The 27,276-nt window shown below is 33.1% G+C and overlaps 1 protein-coding gene across 4 annotated transcripts in view; it reads left to right on the top strand.

Annotated features, from left to right (window-relative positions):
• The window catches only part of FSTL5 (follistatin like 5), a 715,161-nt gene that overhangs the window by 619,331 nt on the left and 68,554 nt on the right, over window positions 1–27,276 (top strand). For all 4 annotated transcript variants that reach the window (XM_044767022.2, XM_070505002.1, XM_044767023.2 and 1 more), the window contains 2 exons: window positions 11,383–11,532; window positions 26,696–26,803. In XM_044767022.2, the coding sequence (XP_044622957.2) occupies window positions 11,383–11,532; window positions 26,696–26,803 (258 nt within the window). The remainder of the gene's footprint in view (window positions 1–11,382; window positions 11,533–26,695; window positions 26,804–27,276) is intronic.

Raw genomic sequence — 27,276 nt, 5'->3', positions numbered from 1 at the left:
CATTTTTAGAAGACACAATATGGATTGTTTAGCAAATTAATGGCAAAACCTAAAGTTCATCTAGGACTTGCCAAACAACAAGGCAATTGTTCCATCCCGTTTTAAATCTCATCTCTGCAGCTTTAAAGAAATGTAATATGACATACAATGGAGTGGGATAACTACTGGCAGCATCACTAAGTTGCCTGAAATCACCACCAAAGTGTTTGTTTCAGAAACTGGAACTATTTACTGACTCTCTTAAGTGTTCTTTCTTCCATCCTGAGAAAGACAGAAACAGTCAGTCCCATCTCACCTCTATTTTAAGGAAAAAAATGTATTCCGTATGATGAGAGCAGAAGAAAATGAGTTTAGTATATTTAAAAAATCTACATACTAGCATGACGTTCATTAAAAAATAGTAACTCTTTAAAGTGTAACTTTAAACATAAAGATATTTACTAAAATGATTTCACAAAAATTTATATCTGATAGCTCAGTTTTGAAGTTATTTGGAAAACTTAAAGATGGAATAAAATAATAACATATCTGATTATATAATCTGTAGGCATTTTAAAGAATTTGCATTGAACTAAGTCACAGAGTCAGTTTGGGTGAATTCTCACTCAATATTGTTTTCGTGTTATTACTCAAGAATTTTTCTGAACTGGATAGTGTGGCAGAACCGCTAGCTAATTTATCAGTAGAAAAGAGACAAGACAAAAGTAATTCTGTCAGCAATATAATAAATATGTTGTTTTAAAGAGAAAAGATAAAGAAAACATGCCTTTGGTCTGTATCTCCCTGCCTTTCAAGTAGATAGGTGCAGATCTAAATTATTCTTTTAGTGTAACATTTATTTCTGAAAGTTTATGAAATCTGATTTAAAAATCAATCTCTTTTCATGGTTTTTATTTAATTGATACAAACATAGAAAAATGCATATGTATAAATTATTTGGCTAATATTCTTTCACTACATAGCGGTAGGAAATAGAATGTAATGTCATTCGCAGTAATAATTAACAGTAAATAATATAAACATGCCAAAATAATTTTTAAAGAATGTTGACATAAAAGGTAAAGTGTAATGGTACTCATTGTCGACATTCCTATGTGGAGCAACTTTTTGTGTAAATTACAATAAAGTTTAAAAATAGAAATGTATATAATTATCTTATAAACAGCTTTATAATTTTTGAAGATAAATCTATCACACTTCAAAATAATTTTTTTCAGTCAGTAACAGTCTTGCATAATCTATTAAGCCCGTCTTCCACATAAGGCACTTCTGTGCTGGACAACATGGGAAGATGGAAGAACTTGATCAACATGATGTGTCACCATCTGCATCGTGAGATTATGCACTACAAAAAAAGTTCAATTAAAAAGTGTTCATTCAGAAAATGACATTAGAGTGTATTGAACCAAATGTAGATAATGCAATAATTGTAAAATTAACTCAATTTATACTTTTATGCCAACTTTTTTTTAGGTAGTTATAAGACAGTAAGCTATTTACAAGGAGAGAGTACACGTTCATACTTAGAAAGTTAATCAATAAAATTTGCCTTGCTCCTCAACTAATGTCCCCCAAAAGAGAAATCTGTAGAATGTGCATTATCAAAACTAAAAAAAAGAGATGAACATTTAAAGAAAGGAAGGGGAACTTATATAATTTCTAATATTCTGTCTCATTCAAATTGACCCTTTTCCTTAGAAGTTTACCTTTGTTTCCTGTTTATCCTATGGACTTCTAACAATAAGAAATAATTTACTCCATTTAAATATAAAAATGTTAAAACCTCAAGGTCAATTAATACAAATAGATTCATTTAAAATGTCTTTTAAAACCAAGCAATTTTCATTTTGACAGATATCATTTCTCTCTGTTCTGATCATATTTCTAAAGCAAATATAGACTTTGAAATAAATAATACCTATGAAATGAATAATCAGGCAGGCAGATGAAATGGATTTCACAAGATAGGACTCAGGTAAAAAAATTTGAAGTTCAATTTTGGGGACCATGTTTTAAAAGGTTTGAAGGACTTTCGTGTAAAATTTGGAATGGAATATATTGCTTCAAAAGAAAGAACCACATGGAATGATTAGAAGCTGTAAAGAAGCAGATTTAAGATCAATAGCCAAAATTGAAAGGAATATCTTATGCAAATATAGACTTTGAAATAAATAATACCTATGAAATGAATAATCAGGCAGGCAGATGAAATGGATTTCACAAGATAGGACTCAGGTAAAAAAATTTGAAGTTCAATTTTGGGGACCATGTTTTAAAAGGTTTGAAGGACTTTCGTGTAAAATTTGGAATGGAATATATTGCTTCAAAAGAAAGAACCACATGGAATGATTAGAAGCTGTAAAGAAGCAGATTTAAGATCAATAGCCAAAATTGAAAGGAATATCTTATGCAAAAGAAGTCTCTCTCTTTCCAAAGTTTAAGAATCAGGCTAGATATCCAGCTGTCAGGAAAATTGTACAGGAGGATATATACACTTTGGGCATTTAAACAAATGTTTTATCGATCTTTCTTATCATAAGTGTCTATTAGTAAATAGTCAGAAAGGACCATTTGAGCACGTATTCTCTACTGCTACTTAAAGAAACTAGAGTATAGAACATTTTTAAAAGAAGTAAGCCCCATCTTCCCATGACATTCATTGGTGTTCACAGTATTGTCATGATTATAATTAATTTTTCATCATTTTAAAGAAAGTTGCAAAGCTACAGCCCAGCTTTATTTTATTTTAACTTTGGTAGTCAGTTAACTTCATGTGTTATCTGGTAAGAAATTTGTTTTCAATCTTGTCCTCCCTCACCCCAGCTAACCAACTTACAACTGTGCTTTATAAAACAAAGTTAGGAAAGAGTGTCATTGGTCCTATACAAATCGAATCTTCACTACTTTGAGGAACAATTGAATACAACTAAGTATTTAATTCCAACTATCCGTACTAACATTTAATCAAATTGATCAACCATGGGCCTTGTGGGTCTATATAATTTACATTTCCTGATACCCACCATAATTGTCTAAGTCCTTTAGTGATTAATGTTAGCTTTCAATTCAAATTTTTGCCAAGCTCTGTTTACTAGTTCTTTGACCAAACTTGAAACCTTTGGTCTTGATATTTAATTTGGTCTCCCCATTATTCAAATTTATGCCTTTCCCAACAGACAAAAGTCCCTGCCTCTGGGATTCTCAGTGCCCACAGGCACCTGGACCAACCCCTAGCCAGGATTCCAGCTCAATTACAAGAACCAGGAGAGCCAAGACACAAGCCATCCAGTCCTGCATTTACAAAATGTCTAGATTTTTTTCTCTTGTCTTCTGTAGGCATTTAAAATTTAACAAATTTAACACTGCGGATTTGTGTTTTGATTAGGTATTCTTACCTAATACAATATTTTTATAAACTGGTAAAACATTCTTCATTTAAGGAGAGTGGAAGTAATTCAGATGGCTTTGAAATTTTTTTATGAAAACAATTGACAAAATCCTAATTTAATCCCCCTAGCTTCCAAATGAGGAACTGAGAAAAGGCAAGTGATTGGCTCAATGTCACAGAATTGCCAAGTGATAAAGGGAAAAATAAATAATTGTACTGACTGCATATGCAATAATCATTCCACACTTAAAGTAACTTTCTGAAATTCTTAAATATCTGTAGTGATCTTCTCTCCAAAACACTTTGGAAATTTGAAAAAAAAATGTATGTGTGGACTGTTATAGTTTTCATGAAATGTGGCCCATAGAAAATTTCTTATATGAAAATAACAGGTAATATATATGGATCACTTGACACTTTCACATGTAATTTCATTTAACTCATATAGCAATCTTATATGATAGGTAATATTCTCATACCAGTGAGGTAAATAAGGCTAAAAGGAATATTCACACAGCAAATATGAGAGTAAAGCTGGACATTACATTTAAGTCTGGTTGACCTCAAAACGTGTTATCTTAACCTCGCTAATATATGTCTTTAAAGAGAAACCGGTCCTCAGTTTATGACAGTGTAATGTCACCAGCTCCACTTTTACTGTAACACTGAAAGACATAAATACATTCTTCTTATGTTAAAAGAAAGGATGAAATTTCTGTAATATGATCTTTGTATGTTTGATATCCTAGAATCAAAATCCTGCTATATAACAGTTTTCTAAGACAGACCAAGTTAAGGCAAATCAGTCCCTAAATTGCCATGCCTACCTATGCTCTGAGTAATATGAGCTAGACTGTGTATGACATTCTAATAAATGAAATGGCAAATAGAATCAGATAAATAGAATATGTCTAATTATAGGAAAAAGCAGTTGTACTGCTTGGGTTATATGCCGTGATCTCAATTACAAATTGATGAAAATACCTTAACCTCATTGCCATTTTTGGGAAAATAGTCCAATAAGGGAGATAGCCATTGATATTAAATCATTTAATACATTATTGTAAGGTCTTTTTTTAAAAAAAATATTACAAAGCAAGATTAAAAGGATACATTATACCCAGTGTATTCACAAATAGTTCATCCTTGACTATATATATTTTCACATGGCTGTAAAAAGTATCCTGGGAATCCTAGCCTAAACATTCTAATCCAGTACAAGAGAATCTTTGTTTCATTTGCCTTGATTCATGATAAACTGAACAAATCCTCATTGAGAACAATTATCTACATTCTATTAAACTTGATGAAGTCAACACTATTTTTTTCAAGGGTTCCATTATTCACTTTTTATTTATCTCAATAGACGCAGATTGTGACAGTTTTGAATTAAAAAACTATTTAAAGAGAGAGAGAGTGCTATAAAAGAAAATAAAGTTAGAAATCAGTACTTAAACTATTTGTGGAAAGAATCGCTTTGGTTCTTGCTCAGTCTATTATTGGAACCAGTAGGTAGTTTCCACCCCATGAAACCCTCCAGGTAAGTTTGACAACACCCAAACTGGTCTAAATCCTGTTCAGAGAGATAGATCCACTGATCATGTACATGGCTATTATGGCAATGTCAAATTTCTAAAAAAGATTCTAAATGGTTATTTTCAATTTCTGTACTATTCTCAGCTTGGTAACAAATGATATGCCAACTGACAGCTGTCCACAAACCATATTTTCAATAATGCTGCTCTAAAATTCAGTTTCCCAATGATTCTGGGTGGTATGACGTAGTGTTTAACATCAAGATTGAGAAATATACACTTCTTGAATTTTTTTGCTATGATAAATGGTATTTAAACATGTATTTACTGAGAAAATATTGTATCCTTCACCAATATTTTTGAAAAATGTAGAAATATAGGAATAGCAAAGGCTAACATTTTAATTGAGAATGATAGTATGTGATTAAATGGCAAACTATGTGGCACAAAATATAAAACAAGAAGAAAACAAATAAGAAAAATATCAGTAAGACCCATGGTAATTAGGGGTGACTCATGTAGGTGTTGGAAATATGGCTGCCAAAAGATTGAAAATATTTTGATTTATAAAATGTGTAGTGTGCTCTTCAGTAGCTGTGGAAAATAATTGGTTTTTTATGAAATTTTGATGAGAACATTCTAGCTGGAGGACAGGCCCTTTGTTGGAGAACAATGAAGATTATAGTTGTACATTTTGAGTGAGATACTTTTAAATTTCTTTTTTGTTTCTTTTTGCAAAAGCCCTCTTTGATTCCTGCCAATTCTTAATTACTGCCGGGGTGGGGGAACTCTCCTGCCAGTCTTAAAAACCTGATTGGTAGAAAAGCAGAAAAGTTCAACAATGCAGAACTACTAAAACCAATTTATTAACTAGATCAGTGAGAGAAACAAGTGTATAAAATGTCTATAAATTTTCAACCTTAAATGCTTACATTTACATATTTATCAAAACATCAAACCCTCTCTTTCCTCCTTTGACTCAATATACATTTCCAGCAGTTCAGCACCTATCTAGGAGTGCATATTAACCACCCCAGAGTGACTCCACCATGCTGCCTAATTCAGTGCCCAAATTGAGAGTGTATTCATCTGAGGTCACCTTATCTGTTACACACTCATTTCTGCCTTCTTTCTAGTACTAATGCCAGTTTGTTTTCATTCACAGCTATGTACATTACATAATGCACTTGTAATCCAAATTATGCCGATCAGATATTTACTTTTCTTTATAGATAGATAAGCCTCTAAGATAGGCTATTTTACATATCAATAATATTTCAGTTCTATATATAGGATTATGCAGGATTATTAATGTCAATTTTACTCTTTGTTATTTTACTACCCAATAATTCTTCTGTTATTTTACAGAACTACTTAGTTTTTTAAACTTCCCTAACAGAACCAAACCTTCTTATCTATCCCTAGATAGATAACATCTGTCTATCTATATCATCCGTGTCTGTATCCATCTAGTATCTACCTATCCTATCTACCTATATGTGTTCATGTATATGCACTTGTATTTAACTGTTTTAAAATTTATTTTCTAATTAATTTTCAAATCACCTTTAATACTTCCTTTAATATAGTATACTTATTTTTCTCTGTCTCTTTTATTTCATTTTATTTTTTTGATAAGGAAGATTGGCCCTGAGCTAACACCTGTGCCAATCTTCGTCTATTTTGGATGTAGGAGGCCGCCACAACTTGGCTTGATGAGTGGTCTGTAGGTCTATGCCTGGGATCTGGGCTCGCAAACCCCAGGCCACCGAAGCCGAGTGTGCGAACTTAACCACTATGCCACCAGACTGACCCCTATGTTTCTATTTGAAATTTCTCATTCAACAGTTTTTCTGAAAAGAGGAATGCCTGGTGAATGACAAAGCCAGAGATTAATCTCTGAGTGTCCTCTAACCATGATAATAATAAGACAAGAAGAATGAATGTACTCTCAGAGGAATTTAAGATAAAATAAATAGAGCAGAAAACCAAAGTCTGAGGCTTAGCTTTCCTGAAGTCAAGATTAGGGAACAGAAGATAAAGAAGCCACTATAGACAGAATTTAACCAATAGGATTAAAATTATAACTAAGATAGGGATATATCCTAGAGCAGGGATCAGCAACATTTTATTTGGAAAAGTCCAGATAGTAAATATCTTTGGTTTTGCACTCCATATGGTCTTTGTCTGCCATTATAGCATGAAAACAATCATAGACAACATTTAAATGAATGGCTATTTTCAATAAAGCTTTACATATGTAAATTTGGATCCATATAATGTTTACATGTCATGAAATGGTATTCTTCTTTTGACGTTTTTTCAACCATTAAGAAAATGCAAAAAACGTTCTTAGTTCCTGGGCCACATGTCAAAATAGTCAGTGGGATGAATTTGGCTTGGGGTCGTTGTTTGCGAATCCTTGCCTTGCAAGAATGAAAGAACATTTCCCAAAGAATCAAGTGTCTGAAACAGTCAAATACAGCAGAAATTATAAGCAACTTGAGAGCAAGCATTCTCTCATATTCATGTGTTTATTTCCAAACATAGCTTTACACAATATCTTTCACATAGTAAGTGCTTAAAAATTTTTTCCCAACTAGAACTGAAGACAAATGATTGGAAATTCTGAGGTGGCTGATGACTTTCCAAGACATGTCTCTTGGAAAAAATAGGATCATGAAAGCCAGTTTGAAGTATCAACAATTTTGAGTGAAAGGTCAGGAAATGGAAGTAAAGTTCTAGACAGCATGTTCAAAGTCTGAAAGAGAATTAGGTGGATGATTGGGAGGAAAAGTAGATGTAGTCAATTAATGTTGTTTTATTGTTTGCTTCTTAAATTACAAGGTAATGTGTATGTTTGAATACTTGGAGACATAATTAAAGTTGTAAATTAAATGTAGAGCAGGTCTTTCTGAAGGCAGAAGATAGTGGACAAATCTATGATTAGAGAGAAGGATGAGAGGAGGGAATAATGACAGAAACTTATTGATTTGGGTGCAAGGAAAATGGAGGTGCTTGTGACAAACAACATCCTCATCATGAATGACTGAAGATGTGCTAAAGGGGGGATTATGAAGAAGAAGAGGAAGGAGAGATGGAAATTTGAATATTTGAGGGCAAAGTATTTTTTTTTCCAGAGGAAGATTCACCATGAGCTAACATCGGTGTCAATCTTCCTCTATTTTATATCTGTGTTGCTGCCACAGCATGACTGACAAGTGGTGTCTGTCTGTGCACAGGATCTGAACCCACGAACCCAGGCCCCGAAAGTGGAGCACACTGAACCTAACCAGTACATCATGGGGTTGGCCGAGGGCAAAGTATTTTTAATAACTAATCAGTACAATAGATAAAAATGACCAACTTCCTTAGAAGATGAGTGTATATATCCATCTATTTGACTTACTTATGTTTAGAAAATCAGGTATCCTCAACACTATTTTAATTGCTAAATCAAAACTTCCATCATCACCAGTAATATATCTTGTATTCCTTTAAAATTTTGGAGGAGGATAACACATACACAGGAAATATATAAGTAAATAGGAAATACGTATCATCTAATTATGAACTAGGGCTGTCTTTTTTATTGAGACGTCCTCATTATTTATATCTTATTAATTTATTTTACTCTAAATACTAGTATACATTTCTATAAAAAAATGACTTAATGATACTCTTTGATATGATTCCCGACAATTTTCCTCATCAGTATGTATTATATTAATCTTATTTTGCATGTCTGGTATTTTTTACCTTCTCTTTTATCCCATTAAATGCCTAATGCATGTGAATAACATTCCTCTCCAATTCCTATCTACAGAAATGAATATTAATCTATGTAACCTGGATAAAATAAGACTGCTATTCTAAAATGGGACCTAATAGACTATAATCAGAAATAATAGCATAAAGTGAAGCAAAGAAAATTCAGGGTGATTGTCAGAAACTTTTAATGGCTTTGTAAAAATGATTGTGAGTCTGCTCAGGGACATCTTATGGGGACAGCATACAAACAGGAAATAATTCCCAGCAGAGCTGTTTATTTTACTGTTGAATAGTTTTGTAGCAAACAAAGGGGTGGAAATTCTCCCGGCTCAGCAGTTGCTTGGCTGACAGTTCTGTGGCAGGTCACTCACACTTTCTCTTATCTTGGCAGGGTTTGTTGATAGCTTTTACACAACAGCGAAGAATTTGTAACCAATTTCCCTATATTCAGAGCCTTTCATCAACCTTAGGTCCCACTATTTCCAACCTATTCATACCTCTCAAGTACATATTTTATAGGGTGTTTGATTCTCACAAAATATATTCTTGTCAGAGATATTCAGTATACTTCTGAAGAAAAACATTTGACATAGAAAACAATGTTTCAGCGAATTGATGAATGAAAGTACAATCCTGAACTCTGTTCTGGGTGTGTGCAGAAGACAGATTTCTGCCCTCAAGTGTGTGTTGCCTGCTTAAGGATGCTGTGGACATTACTCAGGATGACCCCACTGCTGGCCATCTTAGAATGATTATGTACATTCTATGAGTTGATTTCATACCTCTAGAACTACCAGAAGCATACACTGGATGTTTAGATTTCGGTTTTTTTCGCTTATGTCCTGGAAGCCTGGAAGAACCTGTGCTGTTCAGAGGAGAACACTGCTGTTAAATGTTCCTGGTTAAACCTGGGAACTTCTGGACTCGAGCATAAAAATTAGTAGACACTCTTAACATCATACCAATACTGCATGATTTCACTCATATGTGGAAGATAACACATACGTGGATAAAAGAACAGATTATTGGTTACCAGAGGGGAAGGGGATTGGGAGGGTGGGCAAAAGGGATAAAGGGGCACATATGTATGGTGATGGATAAAAATTAGACTCCTGGGGGTGAACACGGTGAAGGCTACTCAGGAATTGATAAACAATAATGTAAACCCCAAATTACACAATATTATAAACCATTGTAATCCTAATAAAATTATTTGGAAAAACAAATTAGTAGACACTCCAGGTCCTTCCTGAATCATATTGGAAGTTTGGAAAACAAAACCAGCAGACCGCAGACTGAGCTGCTCATTCCGAAGAGCTCTGGTTTTTACCTTATTTTCCAAATTTTATGCAAACAAGAAAACCACCTACTATGGTTGTGCTGCCTGAGAAGTGTTCCATTGTGGTATTCATTTTAATGACTAAATGCCATATGTGGTTTATCTGCTGTCAGTATTATCTAAGATAAAATAGATGCTTAGTGGTGTTGATAATAAAAGCTTTGTTGATTTTGTTTCATGATTTTTAAATACAGGTGCTGAATGGAATCTCTGCTGAAAAAAATGTTTTCATTTGAATTAGAGAAAAGAATATTCTAATTTAGCTTAAGAGCTACTAACTGGAGTATACACCTTGATAAATTAGACATCAATAATCAAGATCAGACCTAAATCATAAAACAAGTGAACCACGGGAATCAGTGCTTATTGTTATATCATTATCATTATATAATAAGTATTTATCATTACACCCATATTTTATGTACAGTTCAAAACATCTTTCTTCTTAGTGGTTTTTCCAACTATAAGAAAATTGAGAGAATTATAAAACCATAGACCAGTGAATAAAAGAAAAACCTGAAACAAAAATAATGAACTAAATGACATTTCTCCTACTTGTGATGTGTCTGCCGGCACTAAGCACAAAGGCTTATGTATCCCTTCAACATTCATTTACTGACAAAATGCAGGAAAGGAGGACATAGAAGGTGTTTTTCGCCTCATTTATGGCTATCTAGCACAAACTGCACAATATTCCACCAGAAGGCAGTTCTAGGGTAAAGGAGCAGAATAAAAAGGCTCGCACACATTAAAGGATTTTGTACAATTTGATCTTGATACCAATTTGAAAAATAAAATAACTATTACAAATAACTACCTTATTATAAGTTTTCTAAGCTTCTGATTCTCCACAAATTAGAAGACTCCTATCATTTGCAGTGAATTTGGTAGCTTTTGAAAAGACCATGGGTGTATGATGTGGGCAACCACTGATGTTTTGAGAAGCTCTCAATATACTTTACTGTTACATTTAATATCTGGTAAAGAAGCCTGAGATTGGGAGATTTGGGAGGAAACATTGGATTTATAATATATTTCTGAAGTTACTGAGTTATGAACACGTGGCAATAAGTGAAAGGACTATATCGTACTAGAAATAAGTAATTAAGGACTGGAAGTTTATTTTAAAAGGTGATCATCCACATTGATTTCCATACACACTTACTAAGCTTAAGTATGCACGATATGCTGTTTTATTTGATGTAACTCTCTCTTTTTGTATATATGTATACATTTAACTTTTGATGCTGAAAGTAATTAAGCATCAAACATTAATTTTACCCATAAGCTGCCCATACTGATGTTATAATTTAAGATATTCATTTTATTTTCTACTTTCTAAATTATAGGATGAAGTCTGTCCCAAAGCTGAAGGAGATGAAGTTCAGAGGTGTGTGTGGGCCTCGGCTGTTAACGTCAAAGACAAGTTCATTTATGCTGCGCAGCCAACTTTGGACAGAGTCCTTATTGTTGATGTGCAGTCCCAGAAAGTGGTTCAGGTGTGAATGATTCCTACTTTTGAAAGTTATTTTAAAAAAACATTTAATATAACAGTCTTTACCAGGTAACTTGTGCACTGCCATTTGAATGTCATTGATAACTTGTTTCACTACTTGGATAACTGAAAATATATGCATTTTCTGCAAACTCTCTTCTTCTGCTCCTTGAGCATAATGAATTAAAGAAGAAATTAAAATATCTCTTGTTTTTAGAAATGGATTCCATGAACACATCATAATACTAACATGACTAATTCCACAAAAATCGTCCTCAGAGTTGCTTATTCTGTCTAGGACAAGGAGAGCCCCAGTCAGAAGCTAATTAAGGTATTCTTAGTTATCATTCCAGAAACAGTATTATGTCCTTCACATTTGAATCTTAACAAAGGCTGAGACAATAGTAGGCTTTACTAGGTAATAGTAACTCAGTAGGTTTCACAATAGTGGTAAAACAACTAGCACGCATATAGGTCAATGACAGAAAAAGATCTCTAACAAACATTGCCATGGTCATGGTTATGAAAAGCCATTCTGGTTTGAGCCACCAAATGTTTCATTCCCTGCTCTTTTCAAGACTGCCCAACGTGGACAATCTACTTGAATTCAGTTGCGCAATAACCAAGCAGCAGTGTAGGATTTGCATCTAGGCAGTCTGGTTCCAGGATCTGGGTCCTTGACTATTATGATCTATTGCTTCTCAGCTCAGAGGAGACAAACTTACAATAGCTTTATGAGATATGAATAATCTGTTAAATAGGAGTAATAACTGTACATATCTCAAAAAGTTATATTAAGGATTAGATTAATTAATGTATATAAAGCATTTATAGCAGAGCTTGGCATATAGAAGTGCTATATCCTGGTTTACAATAAAAATTTCTGAGAGACACTGGAATCTAACCATTCCTTATATTTACAGAGGTTTTTTTTGGCATCAACATTGGCTTGAAATTGAATATTGAAGTAGCTGTTAGTCCCTCTGATATTGATTCCTGAATAGAACCACAAAAAGTGCTAAGATGTTCAAAGTCAGGACTTCTTGTTCTAAGGGTCCTTAACAGCTTTACATGAATTCATCCAATAATCCGTCTATCCATCCATCCATTTATCCATCCATCCATTCATTCTGTATACATTTATTGATTGCCTATTATGAGATGTGTTTGGTATCACAAATAAAATAATGAAAAGTCTTTCTATTAGAAAGCTCTAGTATCTCTAGGGTTACAAATTTACAGTGGATAAATAGTCTGATGTTCCAATTTCTAATATGAGAATGAACTGTACAATCATGAGTAAAAGCATGAATAAATGTTTAATAGTAAACTCTAATGCCTCCAAGGTTACACAGTTCTCATGTATATCCAATCTAATGGTCCAATATCTAATGTGAGAGTAGGTTTTTCTGTATATTTCACTTCTTATGCGTCTGTCTTTGAGACTGCTGGATTTTTGACCAGGTTGATTTTATTTTGATTTCAGCTGCAACATAGGCCAACAAATTATAGGCATTCAATCTGGTATTATCATGACTCTTTAGCCAGTAGGTTAAAATTCGAAGTATGTTTCAGGAATACTCAAGCTAGTCTTTAAATTCAATTTTCAAACTAGTATACGATACTGACTGCATATGTATTACCTACTAGATGTTCAAAGGTGAGAAAAGCTAATATCACTTATTATTCATATAACTTCCATCTTTAGACAATGATGTACAATTTAAAATTAACAAAAAATATTGATAATGAAATGTTCATAGAATGGTAAAAATCACATAAATTATATTATTTTTCAAAATGCCTATAATTAGCATGAAATACCAGGAGGGTGTAAAAGACATTATGCAATGTTAAAATATTAAACATCATATTATGATATAATCATGATTGTGGAATTTTTCAGATGAGAATCTAAGTCTCACACTTTTTTAGGTCAGAAAATTGGGCCTCAGTCTGAATGGGTTCTCCTTATGATCTTGTTATTAAAATAATAATAATTGTGTTTTATTCCTCCTTCTAATCATTACCTAGCCAAAGGTAGTCATTCTGTAGATTTATAGCCCCATAAATAGGTATTGCCTGATTTTGAATATTACATACATGGAAATATACAGTATTCGCTATGTGTGATCTGGCTACTTGGAGTCTATGTTATAATTGTGAGATCATTTTGTTTGCTTGTAGCTGTTGTTAGTATTATTCTTACTTTTTTTGCTTCAGAGAAATCGATTATGGTTGATTCTCATTGTTGATTCTGTATTTGAAAAGTCCTCTACTCTCAAATTTATTTAGAACCACAAAATCAATACTCGTGGGACTTTTGTGATGATTCAGGGACAGGCTCAGGGAGAAGAAAAATCTATCACCCAACATACATGTTCCCAGCTAAGACTGAACAATAGAGGGGCCCTGTCTTCTTGTTTCAGCTTTCATGATCTAAACAAGAGTTCTTTTCATGGTCTATTTAGTGCCATCTGTTTTGCATTTCTGTGCTTTTCTTGGCAATTTTGCTGTTTAAAATGGTCCCCAAACATAGTGTTGAAATGCTTATGCAAGAGGCTGTGATGAGCATAAGAAGAAGCTCCATTCAGGCATGAACTGTAGTGCTGTTTGGCTATGAGTTCAATGTTGTCAATGAAAAATATGTTTTAAACTGTCTTTGAACAGAAACATACATGAAACAAGGATATGTGTTTGATGAGTTCATGAAAATCTTGTGACCAGAGGCTCATGGGAACCTGACTATATATTTCCCGTAGGAATAATGCTTCAGTATTCAGAAATTCAGTGTTTGTGGTGACTTTATAGAGCAGCTACTGCTAATAATGAGAAATGATTGTATTTAAATGTCAGACATTTTTTATTCATTCACAGTAGAAAAGATAAATTCTAGAAGGAGATTCCAGAAGGAGATAATAGAAGGAAAAGCAGAAAGTTAATATTTAGGTCAAATGAGTGATAATGAGTGATAATTTCCAATAATATAATAAAGAATAATATATAGTATGCATTATATATTAGAATATATAGTATCTAGAATATATAGTATATATTAGAATATATATTAGTATAGTATATACTATATATTAGAATAGTATATATACTATATTATATATAATAATATATTTACTATATATTCTATATATTATATAGAATATATATAATATATACTATATATTATAATAACATATTAAAATATTAATATATATTAAAAATATACAAAATATATATTAATTTAATATATTATATTAAAATGTATAAAATATAATAAAATATTATAATAATATATAGTATATATTATATAGAATATATAAAATATATACAGTATATATTATTCCTTATTTTACAATTTATAAAATAAAATATAGTAAACTCTCAGATTTAGAAAAGGCAGTGAAACTCAAATGGGAAAAAAAAGTTATTACCTAAATATATTAGCGTGACACAACCAAATGTGAAGGCAAAAGGTAGATCTTAAAATGGCAGATAAATTACTATGAGAACAGTAGCAATTTTCTCAAAAGTGATAATGGCCACCAAATAAGGTGAAATAATATTATTAAAGGAATAATTGGAAATAAAATATATTCTAATATTATATGGTCAGTGAAAAAATAATTCTAAAACCAGAACATAATTTATTTATTGTGTCAGACACACAAAAACATACACTTGATCACCAACAGAAATCAAAACAGAACTGAAACTGAAAACTGTTTGCTTCAGGAATAAGGAAAAGTAACTGAGCAGTAAATTTGATGTGAAAGTAAGCAAGTAAATTGGTAAGCATATGATCTATTAAAATGTTAACTATTGATAATAATAAGGATATTCTCTGAGTTTAAGATTGTAATTTTTAGAAGAGTAAAAACATAGGACAAAAATAACAGTAAAAGTGTTTAAATATTGTACAACAATATGTGAGCAGGAAAAGGGATGATTTGATTTGAAATATTTTTAAATTTCTTGTATTATTTGGGGCTGGAAATAATAATGATTATCTGTGCATATGTTAAGTATATTAATTAATATTTCAAGAATCTATGTTTTGAAATATTGTTTGTCTATGAAAAAATAAAATCAATGAACAACTTACAGATAAATATAGTGGAGAAATAAGAAGAGAGACAAAACAATAAGAGTGGAAAAACCGGGACAAATAAAAAAATTAAACAAAGTGATAGAATGAAGTCAAATACGTTCATAATTGCAGTAACTGAGAATGGACTAGTGTAACTAACTGAAAGATGAAAAGAGAATTGTTGGACTGAATAATGAAAATCTAGCCACATGCAGATTGTGAGATACACCCAAAAAATAAGAAAAAATAAAATTTGAAATTTCAGGACAGTAATAGATAATGCAGGCATGTACTGACAACAATACAAAAAGCTGGTGTAGCTATAACATCAGACTTTAAAAGGGACTTCAGGCACAAAGCACTAAACTAAAGCAAGTTATTTGATAATGATAAAAAAAGTTCACTAAGAAAACGTGAGAATAAAAACATATGGTTGCTGACAATTCTAGAAAGTGATTATTGCCAAACTACTAGAAGAGATTGATGTGTGGTCCAAGTGAGAAGTATTTGATAGTTCTATAACTGATAAATCAACAGACAAAATTAATATTATATGTGAATTGAACAACATTATTATTATGTTTGAACTAACAGATATGTGTATGGACCTTTGCATCCAGCAATGCTTAACTATACATTATCACTAAACCTTTCACTATCTTAGTCCATTTGGGCTGCTATAACTAAATACAACAGACTGCGTAGCTCATAAACAACAGAAATCTGTTTCTCAGAGTTCTGAGTCTGGAAGTCCAAGATCAAGGTACCAGTATGGTGGTCTTATGGTGAAGGCCCTCTTCCTGTTCATAGTCGGTGCCATCTCACTGTGTAGAAGAGGCTAGGCATCTCTCTGGTGTCTTTTTTGTTAAAGGACTAATCCCATTCATGAGGGCTCCATCCTTATGACCTAATCACCATTTAGGGGTTAGGCTTTCATCATTTGAATCCTGGTGGGACACAAATATTCAGACCATAGCATTCACTAAATAAAACATTTAGTGAAAATGACCGCATGCTGGGTTATAACTTGAGTCTTAAGTAACACTAACAAAATTATTTCATACTGATTCTCTGACACAATCTTAAGCTATCAACAGCACCAAAGTAAATTTAAAAAGATCAATATCAAGTAATATTGATAATCATAATTAAAAATGTTGAATCCAAGTAAGGCTGTGTTTTGAGGGAATTTTGCTACCTTAATTAAAAAAATAAATAATAGACTGAAAATAAAACATTTAAACGGAGAATTTTAGAATTTAGGTGAAGAAAATCAGAATAATATAAACAGAAAAAGGAAAGTATAAAGATAGATGTAAAAAGACACAGTGGGGGGCCGGCCCATGGCCTAGTGGTTAAGTTTGGTGTGCTCCATTTCAGTGGCCCAGGTCTGTGGGTTCAGATCAAAAGACTCAGTGGAATTAATGTATAAAACATAAAAATTGATTTATTCAAAAAAACTAATTAAAAGGAAACTCTGGGAATTTTGACAAAGAACAACGACAAAAGTCACGATTAACACTATTAGAATTGAATAAAAGAAGATATACCTACAATCTAGCAGAGAGTAAAAGGAACTATGAAAATATTAAGGAAAAAGTCATGGTAGTAAATTTTGAAAACATAGTGGGAAAGAACAAATTAAAGGGAAAATGTAAGTTAATAATGTATAACCCAAGAAGGAATTTAAAAGGAATACTTTTATGAATAATTAAATGAACTGATTTAAACGTATTGAAACAAAAATATTCTGCCCCAAATTGGTTTAGGGGTGAAAGGTCTACCAAATTTTAAAGTAACATTTTAGCAGGCAATTTGATAAGGTCTAGTAATTTAAAAATGTCTCTTCATTGACTTGGTGATTGACTTCCTATTTTACTCCCTCCACCTGCTCTCAAAACCAGCCCTGGTGGTCTAGTGATTAAGATTCAGTGCTGTTATAATGGCCTGGGTTTGTTTCCTGGTCTGGACCACCCACCTGTTGGTTGTCATACTGTGGTGGCTTCATGTTGCTGTGATGCTGAAAGCTATGCCACTGGTATTTAAAATACCAGCAGGGTCACCCATGGTGGACAGGTTTCTTCAGAGCTTACAGACTAGGAAGAAACCTGGCCATCCACTTGTGGAAAATTGGCCATGGAAACCCTATGAATAGCAGCGGAGCATTGTCTGATACAGCTCTGGAAGTTAAGAGGATGGTGTAAAAAGAGTGGGCAGGGTTCTGCTCTGCTGTACACAGAGTCACTAGGAATCAGAATTGACTCCATGGCACTATCAACTACAAAAAGCTTCTCTGGGTATAGTCTCTGTATATTCTCAGACTTTCTACTATCAAAGAAAAATTTTAACCTTCTCTTGATGCATTTTGTCCCACAGGACCATTTAACAGCCTTATTTCCTTACTGTCTGTAGATGCCTTCCATTGTTGGAACCAAAAATAACATAGCAGATACATCCCTGTTGTAGGAAAAATGTGGGAACTTAATCCTTGGAATAAAAAGGTAGAGGCAGTATTGTGTCATGGGGTTGCTCATAGAGGTCTGGAGAGGTATACGATGGAGTTGAATATTACCCTTCTGTCAATAAAAGGAGAAAAATTTGAATTATAAGGGCAACTGGATACCTCACTGGGTAGAAGGAGAGTGAAGTAGCATTCTCTTGATTTGGGCCTTCTGCATCAATCTGTTCTACAGAAATTTAGAGATCTTCTTAGTTTATAAAAATGAAAATTTCCGTGCTGGATACGTTCAGTCTAATATTTGTTCTGATAGGGTCACTACTTCTTGAGGCCTATGGTTGACTCTAAATATCAACCTAAAATTTTAGATCTATACCACATAAGATTCTCTTTAAAAAAATTAAAATTTGGGGGCTGGCTCACTGGCATAGGGGTTAGATTCATGTGCTCTGCTTCTGTGGCCTGGGGTTGGCAGATCCGGATCTGAGGCCCATGGACCTAACACCGCTAGCCAAGTCAAGCTGTGGTGGCATCCCACATAAAATAAAGGTAGATTGGCACAGATATTAGCTCAGTGACAATCTTCCTCAAGCAAAAAGAGGAAGATTGGCAATGGATGTTAGTTCAGGACCAATCTTCCTCACACAGACAAAAAATAAAATTTTTTATCTTTGAATTTGTCTAAGTTCTCTTTTTTGCAACCATATATGGTTTCAGTCTGTGAACCTCTTTAGATATTGATTTCCTTAAGACTACTACCTGCTGGGTGAAAAAACACATCCTTATATTCATCTTAACTTTACCTTAGAGCATGTGAATTTTAATCCTCAAAAGTATGTGCTTAAAGGTAAATTATGAATATCTTAATGACTGTATTTTTATACTTAAAATGCTTCATCTCAACGGTTTTTCTATTTAAAAACAATATGTAAAAGTTAGATTTTATAGACTTAGATATTGAACCCTCTGTTTTTAAGTTAATAATCCAAATAAATTGTTATAAAACTATTTAAAGAAAGAATATGTCTAGCTACTCATAAAAGCTAAATTTAAAAAACTTTATTTGTGATTTAAAGCTTTATTTATATCCACGGGCAGAGAACACTCTTAAAGTCAACTGCAAAGTGCAAAGTTAATTTTGTAAAAATTAAAGCAGCCTTTCTCAATTTGACAACTTTTTCTACTGAGGCCAGATTCGAAGTCAGTCTTTTTTGTATCCAAATGAAATTATACTTCCTGACTGTTTGCTGTAACTCTGCTCATATATTTCTTTGTAACCTGAGTATATAATACAGAGTCAACCAATAGTATTAATTATAATCAAAATTTGCTTATCTCCCAAACATGATAGAAAATACTACAGAATTTTCTATAGGGTGGATATAGAAATGGAACAGGGAATTCCCAAATCAAAATGCTTTCTTCTTGAAAAAAAAATAAGAAAAAAAAGAAAGAACACTATACTTATTTAAATTTATTCTTTTAAGCTTTCTTTTTCAATCCAATTAAATTATATCCCTAGTGTTTTCTACTGAGCTTATCAAGGAAGTCACTTTTCTGACTTTTTCTGTTGCTAGTGTTTGATTGTATGGATTGGTATTAAATGTGTATTTTAGGAGTAAACATTTTAAAAATTTGAACAACATTATTACATTTTATTAGTAAAATAACAAATATCTTCTTGACAACATAAGATTTTACAAACCCCGAGATAAATTATTACCATTAGGGTATATTTATTTTCAGTGAATACATCAATATCATGTCTATCTGCAGCTTAAAAAGTAAAAGGTCACAATTTTTTAATGGAATCTACAAGCTTGGTGTTGCTTTAAACGTCAAATGATTATTGCTTTTCTTACTATTAAAGTTTTTAGAAGAATGGCATGCACGTGATGTTTTGCTGTACAAAAGATTAGCTAGTAAACAACTGACCTCATTTTGTCTTCTGTGGAGCAAAATCAGATTCTGCTTGGATGCAGAAGTGGCTTATTGTAACACCTCGGGAGTATTCTTAAGTGTCATCAGCCCTCTCCTCCAGCCATTAGCACATTATCTTGAGAATCGACATCATTAGTTTAAATTAGGTTCACTTAATTAGCCAGCTGGCACTCTCCTTGTCAGACTGATAAACAGGCTGAGCTTCACTGTTCCTTCGTGTCAAGACTAAACCCCCAGCTCTATGTATTTTTGTTACTATTATCAGTATTTCATTTTTACAAAATAAGGCATTTTTATAGAAGCTGATACAGCTGGTCCATGACCAGTGTAGCAGAAATTTAAATTTTTTGTATTTGTTTCAACTTCTCAAGAAATATTGATGAATTTGTATAAAACTAGGTATGTTGGGATTATAAGAGAAAGTTTACAGATCAGCAAAGAATACCCTCATAGTATAAGTAAGTTGTATCCTTAAACAATGTCTTAAGTATTAAAGAAAAAGTATTTTATTAACCTCTTTATAAAACTACAATAAATGAAAATGTTTTGGGGGCCGGCCCCATGGCCGAGTGGTTAAGTCCGTGTCCTCTTCTTTGGCGGCCCAGGGTTAGGATCCTTGGCGCAGACAAGGTATCGCTCATTTGGCCATGCTGAGGCGACATCCCACATGGCACAACTAGAAGGACCCACACTAAAATATACAACTATGTAGTGGGGGGATTTGGGGAGAAAAAAGCAGGAAAAAAAAAGAAGATTGGCAACAGTTGTTAGCTCAGGTGCCAATCTTTAAAAAAAAAATCTTTTATTGTTGCATTATGTAGTATATTTTAAACATATTTTTACAAAAGAATCTGATAAGAAGTTAGTAACACTTGGAAAATGGTACTTCCATGGGAAATTAAAAAATATGGATTCTACGACCTGAATACATAGATAACTGCTATTAATTAGTTGCAATAACACAATAAGTTATTTGAAAGATATTTCTTAAAATGTTTTATAAATCAATAAATCATTGGAAGAAGTATTGTAGCTTAATTATCTGAATAGCACCAGGCCAAGCAAAGGCTACTGTGTACCCAAAATAGTAATGCTTGTGATTTGGGAGAGTAATTTCCAACCTATAGTATCAGAAACTTTTATTTAAACAAAGTCTTACAGAATCATTCAATAAATCAGAACTGATCCCCTTTGTTATATTATGGTCGAGGTTCAAATCACCTGCTACAAATAAACTTTATTTCCATAGGCTTCTCAAGGCAAAGTTTGAACGATCTTTCTGGCAAAATAATAATGGTAGTCAAATGCAAATTTATACTAAGTAATCATTGAGTCTTCTATGTGGGTTAATTTTGAGGTGAAAGATGAGCTTATATGCAATGCTTTTTCTCAATCACATATTCTTAAACATTGTCTTTTAACTTATAAGGTTTTTCTGATAAATGGTTGATGGCTGCAGAAATAAGATAATATGCACGCCAGTGGTCTCCAAAGTGGAGTGTATGCAGCACAAGGGAAGTGAAAGGTGACTAGTGCGTGAAGGGAATCCTAGGATGTCGTTATATTTCATTTATCTTAAAAAAGCAATTACATTACATTTTATAAATATTTAACATGTGAACCAATATTGGAGGTCAGAATTTATCTGTGTGTTGGATGATGATGTAACACACAGCGGACACGAGGGCATCTTGAGAGGAAAGTGGCAGTTTGACAATAAGGAGAGGATAAAAGCAGTACTCTTAGTCTCCTGTGGACTTTTATCTGTACAAAAGAGATAAAATAGCACGTATCTCAACAAAAATTTATATAAAAATTTTTATTTGTAAAATATTTAGGAAAATACTGTATTCATAATAAATCTGGTGAAGGGTATAATTGTTTTTGTTAGATAAAATAATGAAGATGTTAATAGTAAGTTTTTCATGTTGTTCAATTTTGCAATTTTCTTTTCCCAATTAGGTAGATTTAGAGGTTAATTAATTATATGTTGAGTACTACTATTTACAAGGTATTCTTCTAAGTGCCTAGGTTATATCATTGACCTAAACCAACACAAAAACCTGCCCTTTTGGAGTCTAGAATCCATTGAATGGCGACAATGAAAAAGAAGAATACTAAAAATGTAAATTCTATAATATGTAAGGGGGTAAGGGCTATTGGAAAAGTTAATGGTACAGCAAGGCCAGGTGGGATTTGGAAGCTAAGGCTGAGGGGACTTTCACAAGGAGAGGCTGATTACAGTATTAAAAAGGGTGGTCACGCCGGCCTCACTGAGACAGTGAGTTCTCAGCAAAGAAGGTGTTGTGGAAGCAAACATTGGCCTATCTAGGGGAAGACCTCCAAAAGGCAGAAATGTGGCTGGCATGTTGGATGAATAGCAAGAAGGTCAAGAGAATCTGGATTGGGGACACCAAGGGAAAAGTAGTAGGTGAGGGGATCGGAGAAAGAAGACTGGGGACTGACAGGCCAGCTAGGGCCTGGTAGTCACTATAAGGACTTCTGGCTTTTGCTTTGAGGGAAATGAGAAGACACTGTAATGTTTTGAGCAGATTAGTGTCATAGTTTATTTAATGGTTATTTAAAAAGCACTCTGGCAAATATGTTGAGGAAGTTGATGAGCATAAAGTTAGAAGTTAGAAACCATGTGATGAGCTTAGAGATGATGGAGGGTCTGTCCATGGTGGTGGCAGGGAGGGGCTGCAGAGGTCAGGATTTGAAAGACAGATCCAGTCTTGTTTCCTGCGGATGTGAGACATAGGAGAGAGACGGCAGTCACGGATAGTAGAATCTTTACAATCCTTTTCATAAACTGTGGAGAAACATTTAAACTATTTTATAACACAGAGGCTTGCAGGCTTTAATTGTGCCTTTCTCTTTTACAAAAGCTAATGGTCTAAATTTACTGATCATTTAAAGCAATTTCCGGAGTATACTAGCAGATATTTTGTAAAATCCAACACACGTAATTTATCCCTTTCAAAAGTTCATGATATAAGTGGGAAAATATCTGTTTTTTTGAGTGAAAATTAGGTTATGGTAAAATGATCCTAAAGATAGTTGTTTGGAAATATTTTTGTCATTGTTATATGAGTTTGTTGCTGAAAACCATGTATACGTTTCCTCTGTAAAATGTGTTATATCTGCACACTTGAAAACTTCTAGACAGATTTTTCCTCAGAGTTAAACCTTTTCCATATAAAGTATGTCAGATGTCCTTTTCTTCATTTTGATCTTCGTGTCCTTTTCAGTTTTGGTGAGCTTTTGTAACCAAACATCAAAATAAACTAAATTTAATAACAAACCTTTGAAATGCTAAAAGACAAAATGTTCAAAAATTTTGGAGCCCATTGAGGAGATATTTTTCAAATTCTGAAGTTGTTTTGAAAATTGCTTGATATTTTCCTCTTTCAAATACATATATCTTAATTTATTTGAAGGTAATTAATCATGGGCTCCCTTCTGACACCTTCTGGAAGATACTCTCCTAAGTTAACTTTACAAAATAGTCTTTGTCTTCCCATTTATAAAATGGTTCCTACTTTAAGGCTCACTTTCTCCCCTTGTCCCTTACCCTGCATCGTAATCCTTCCCCTGAGCTTTCATGGCATTTGGTCTTTATTTTTCTTTTGTGACATACATCAAGCTATTTTAATTTCTTCTTTTACCCTGTAGCTTATAAATTCTTCAAGGACAAAGACTGTGTTTATTTACTTTCTCTTCCAAGTCTTCATTTGCCTAAATGAGAGTATTGCATCTCTAACCTTAAAACACTATGATGCTAGTTGTCATTAAAATTCCTTTAGTTCAACTAGTTTTCCTAATAGTACTACTAGTAGCATTTTCATAGTGCTTAATATTCACCAAGCATACCCTAAGCTCTTTATATTTATTACCACACCTAATATTCACAACAACCCTCTGAAGTAGGTGTTATTATATCCATTTTATTATAGAGGAAACTGAGCCACAGGTAAGTTTAGTAACTTCCCAAGGTATTTTCATTATTATTTTGTAATTTAAGTGAAGATGCTAAGATTTGAAACTGCCTTCAGAATACATGCTCAGAAGCATGGTGTTTACTGCCTCTCAATGATTCATTAGGACTGTACTGCTTAGACAGATGATACTGCATGTATTTGGGTCCCATGGGTTTCTTTCTATCTTTCAAAAGAGAAAAAAAATCCGAAAAGAATGTTTTTTATACATAAGGCATAAAAAGGAGGGCAACGTATTCATTGTCAGGAATTAAACTATGAACTAGAAGAGATAGTCTTTCATGTGCAGGAGGTTCCCACCTTGGGGAGAAACACGGACTGTAAAGCTCCAGCCCTGCTGATCACTGGCTGGATGACTACTGGTAAGACTGAGTCTCAGTTTCCTTATCCCATTTTATGTGAATATTAACATAATCTATTGATTGTGACATGGCCATGTAAAATAGTGCTTACGTAAGGCCTGGTGAAAAGAAAAGAACCCTATGAGAGCTGACAAACTGGAAATTTTCATTCAAATTGTTCCCTAATATTTAAAGTTATCTAAAGATGTTTGATCATTTTATAAGTGTATCCTAACAATTGAATAACAATGAGCTCTTTGGTATTGCTGCTTTTGTTGTCGTATTGAACTACAGTCATGTGCTTCATAATGACATTTCAGTTAACACGGGACCACATCTCCAATGGTGGCCCCATAAGATTAGTTCCATACAGCCTAGGTGTATAGTCGACTATACGATCTAGGTTTGTGTAAGTCCACTCTATGACATTTGCACAATGATACAATCACTTGGAATCATTTCTTGGAACATGTCCCCTTCATTAAGTGATGTGTGACTGTATTTTATCTTTAATGTTTTAAAGACCTAAAGATTGTTCCATTTTAAGCTGCATGGAAAATAGGCTGACTATCATGATTATACATAGGTCAAGTTTAACGTGTAAAGGGGAAAATAGGAAAAATCAAAGAAATCTTATTGCTTTGTTATTAGTATAATGATTAATGATGACTCTTTTGCTATATATGCAGTGAAATTCTCAATCCGAGCATGAAAGAATTTAAATGAGACATCTGGCATTCACTTGAGTACAACTGACAAAATACCAGACTATTTCTTAAGCAATAAAACCATTTAATTATCCCAAACAACATCAAGTTTATGAATAGTTCTTCTAAGTTTGTGTAGCAACTCAAGATTATTATTGAGAATTTGGTCATATTTCTCCTGCTGAATCTTCAAAGTTTTGGCTTTTCCTTCTTAAGCTTATTGTTTCATGGCCTCAAAATGGCTTTGGAAATTGAGGTTTCATATTCTCATATGACAGCATTCAAAGCACGAAGAAAGAGAAAGTGTAGTGCAAAGAAGACCCCTTCTGTTATTGTCTCTTTTGATATTTGATGCAATATCATTCTCAGAAATCATTCATCATATTAATCTTTACAATGTGCAGACTAGAATATGCCATGCAACTGCCCTGAGCCTCTAGAGAGGCTGGGAAACTTAAGCGCTTGTCAAAGGGGAATGAGATTAGTCGCTGGCTTAAATCTCTGGTGCTTACCAAGTGAGCTGCCTTTCCTTAGAACACTGCTGCCCACCTGATCCCAAAGCGATATCACAGCTCTGATAGCCAGGAAGACAGGGATGAGGACACGAGTACAGAAATGTGCAAATAGGTCTTTTCAGAAATCCAATAATTACTTCAGTAATCCAAGAATATTGAGGATCTTAAATAGATAAAATGCAGGGCAAGGTTTTAGACAAAAAGTACTTTAGTATGACTAAATTACCAACTTGTTAGTTAAAATGTGAATCTCCATATGTTGTTCAACTGTAACTATAGTTTACCTCTAACTAACCCACTGAGAAGAAGATTACATTATGAACTAAGATGGGAAATTCTCTAAGGATATTCAACAGAGCTTTGGAAAGAAATGCTTTCAATATTGGTTAAAGGTTTTTGTAATGAATACAATTTGTTTTATGTTATAAAATTAGAAAAAATATAACTATTACAGAAAATACTTTAAAAAGGTGTTAGCTTATACTATAAATAGCTTGAAATTAAGGTGAGTGAAATAACTTCCTGGCAGCAATTTGTTCTCTGGAAGTTTTGTTTTAAGTATATAATGTTATAAATATTATAAATGTTATAAATATTAGCAAAAAAACACATTTACCATATCATGTATGGTACAAAAAAATTGCTTCTCCTCCTTTCTGTGGTTTTAGATTTCTCATTAAGGAAACTAAATTAAGTAATCTGTTATCAGAGTTACAACCATATATCACATTGTTGGTGTTTTAGCATTATAGATGATCAAATCCTATAACCAGCACTGGGATGGAAAAATCTCATAGAATAAACATAATTCTCACCTGTATTCAACAATTGATTAAAATGCACATATTAATCATTTATATCTAGAGTTTTTAAATAGCTTCTTCATGACATACAATTTGCATAAGTAATGAATGAACACAAGACTATATAAAATTGTGCAATTTGTGTTTGAGTAAAGTATTATATTTCCAAATTAATCAAATAAGGGTTTAGAAAATTAGATAACTGGCAATACAAATTTTTAATCTGACATGTAAACTCTTGCATTCTTCCATAATTTCTGGTCTAGTTTTAAACTAATATTTAGTCTGAAAATATTTTTTTTAACTCCTTTTTATTACAGGCAGTAAACACAGACCCTGTCCCAGTTAAATTACACTATGACAAGTCACATGACCAGGTCTGGGTGCTAAGCTGGGGTACCATGGACAAGACTTCTCCAACACTGCAGGTAAGTACATTTCAATAATTTGAGAAAATAGTGATCTTTAAACCATTTAATGTCTCGTTGGATATTTGTATCCATTTAACAATGATATTCTTCCATCTGAGGGCTATACTTTAATCACATTTAGACCTGCACCAAAAAAAAGGGAAAAATTGATATTCGAGTACTGGTTTGGATTGGATAATATAGTAGGTCATATTATCAAAGGTTAGCATCTATATGCAAAAGGAAGAACCTATGATGACAAAGTTGATGCCATTAGGGGAAAAAAAAAGTCATAATCTACTTTTCAGGAATTTCCTGCCTCCCTCCAAATTTTATGAGAATTTTCTTGTTTCCATCTCTCTTTTCAAAATGGGTCCAGGAGGGTGGAACATGTGAGATAGAGACCAGGAGAGTTAGACAGAGTCTCAAAGCAGATCTCCCTTTTTCTCCAAACAGATAGAATTTATTTTTCCTAGCACAGGCTCATTTCT

This window comes from Equus asinus, chromosome 3 (assembly GCF_041296235.1).
Source record: "Equus asinus isolate D_3611 breed Donkey chromosome 3, EquAss-T2T_v2, whole genome shotgun sequence".
NCBI classification, from domain to species: Eukaryota; Metazoa; Chordata; class Mammalia; order Perissodactyla; family Equidae; genus Equus; species Equus asinus.
The sequence above is the reverse complement of the archived record's forward strand: the minus strand, read 5'-3'. Positions and strand labels throughout refer to the sequence as shown.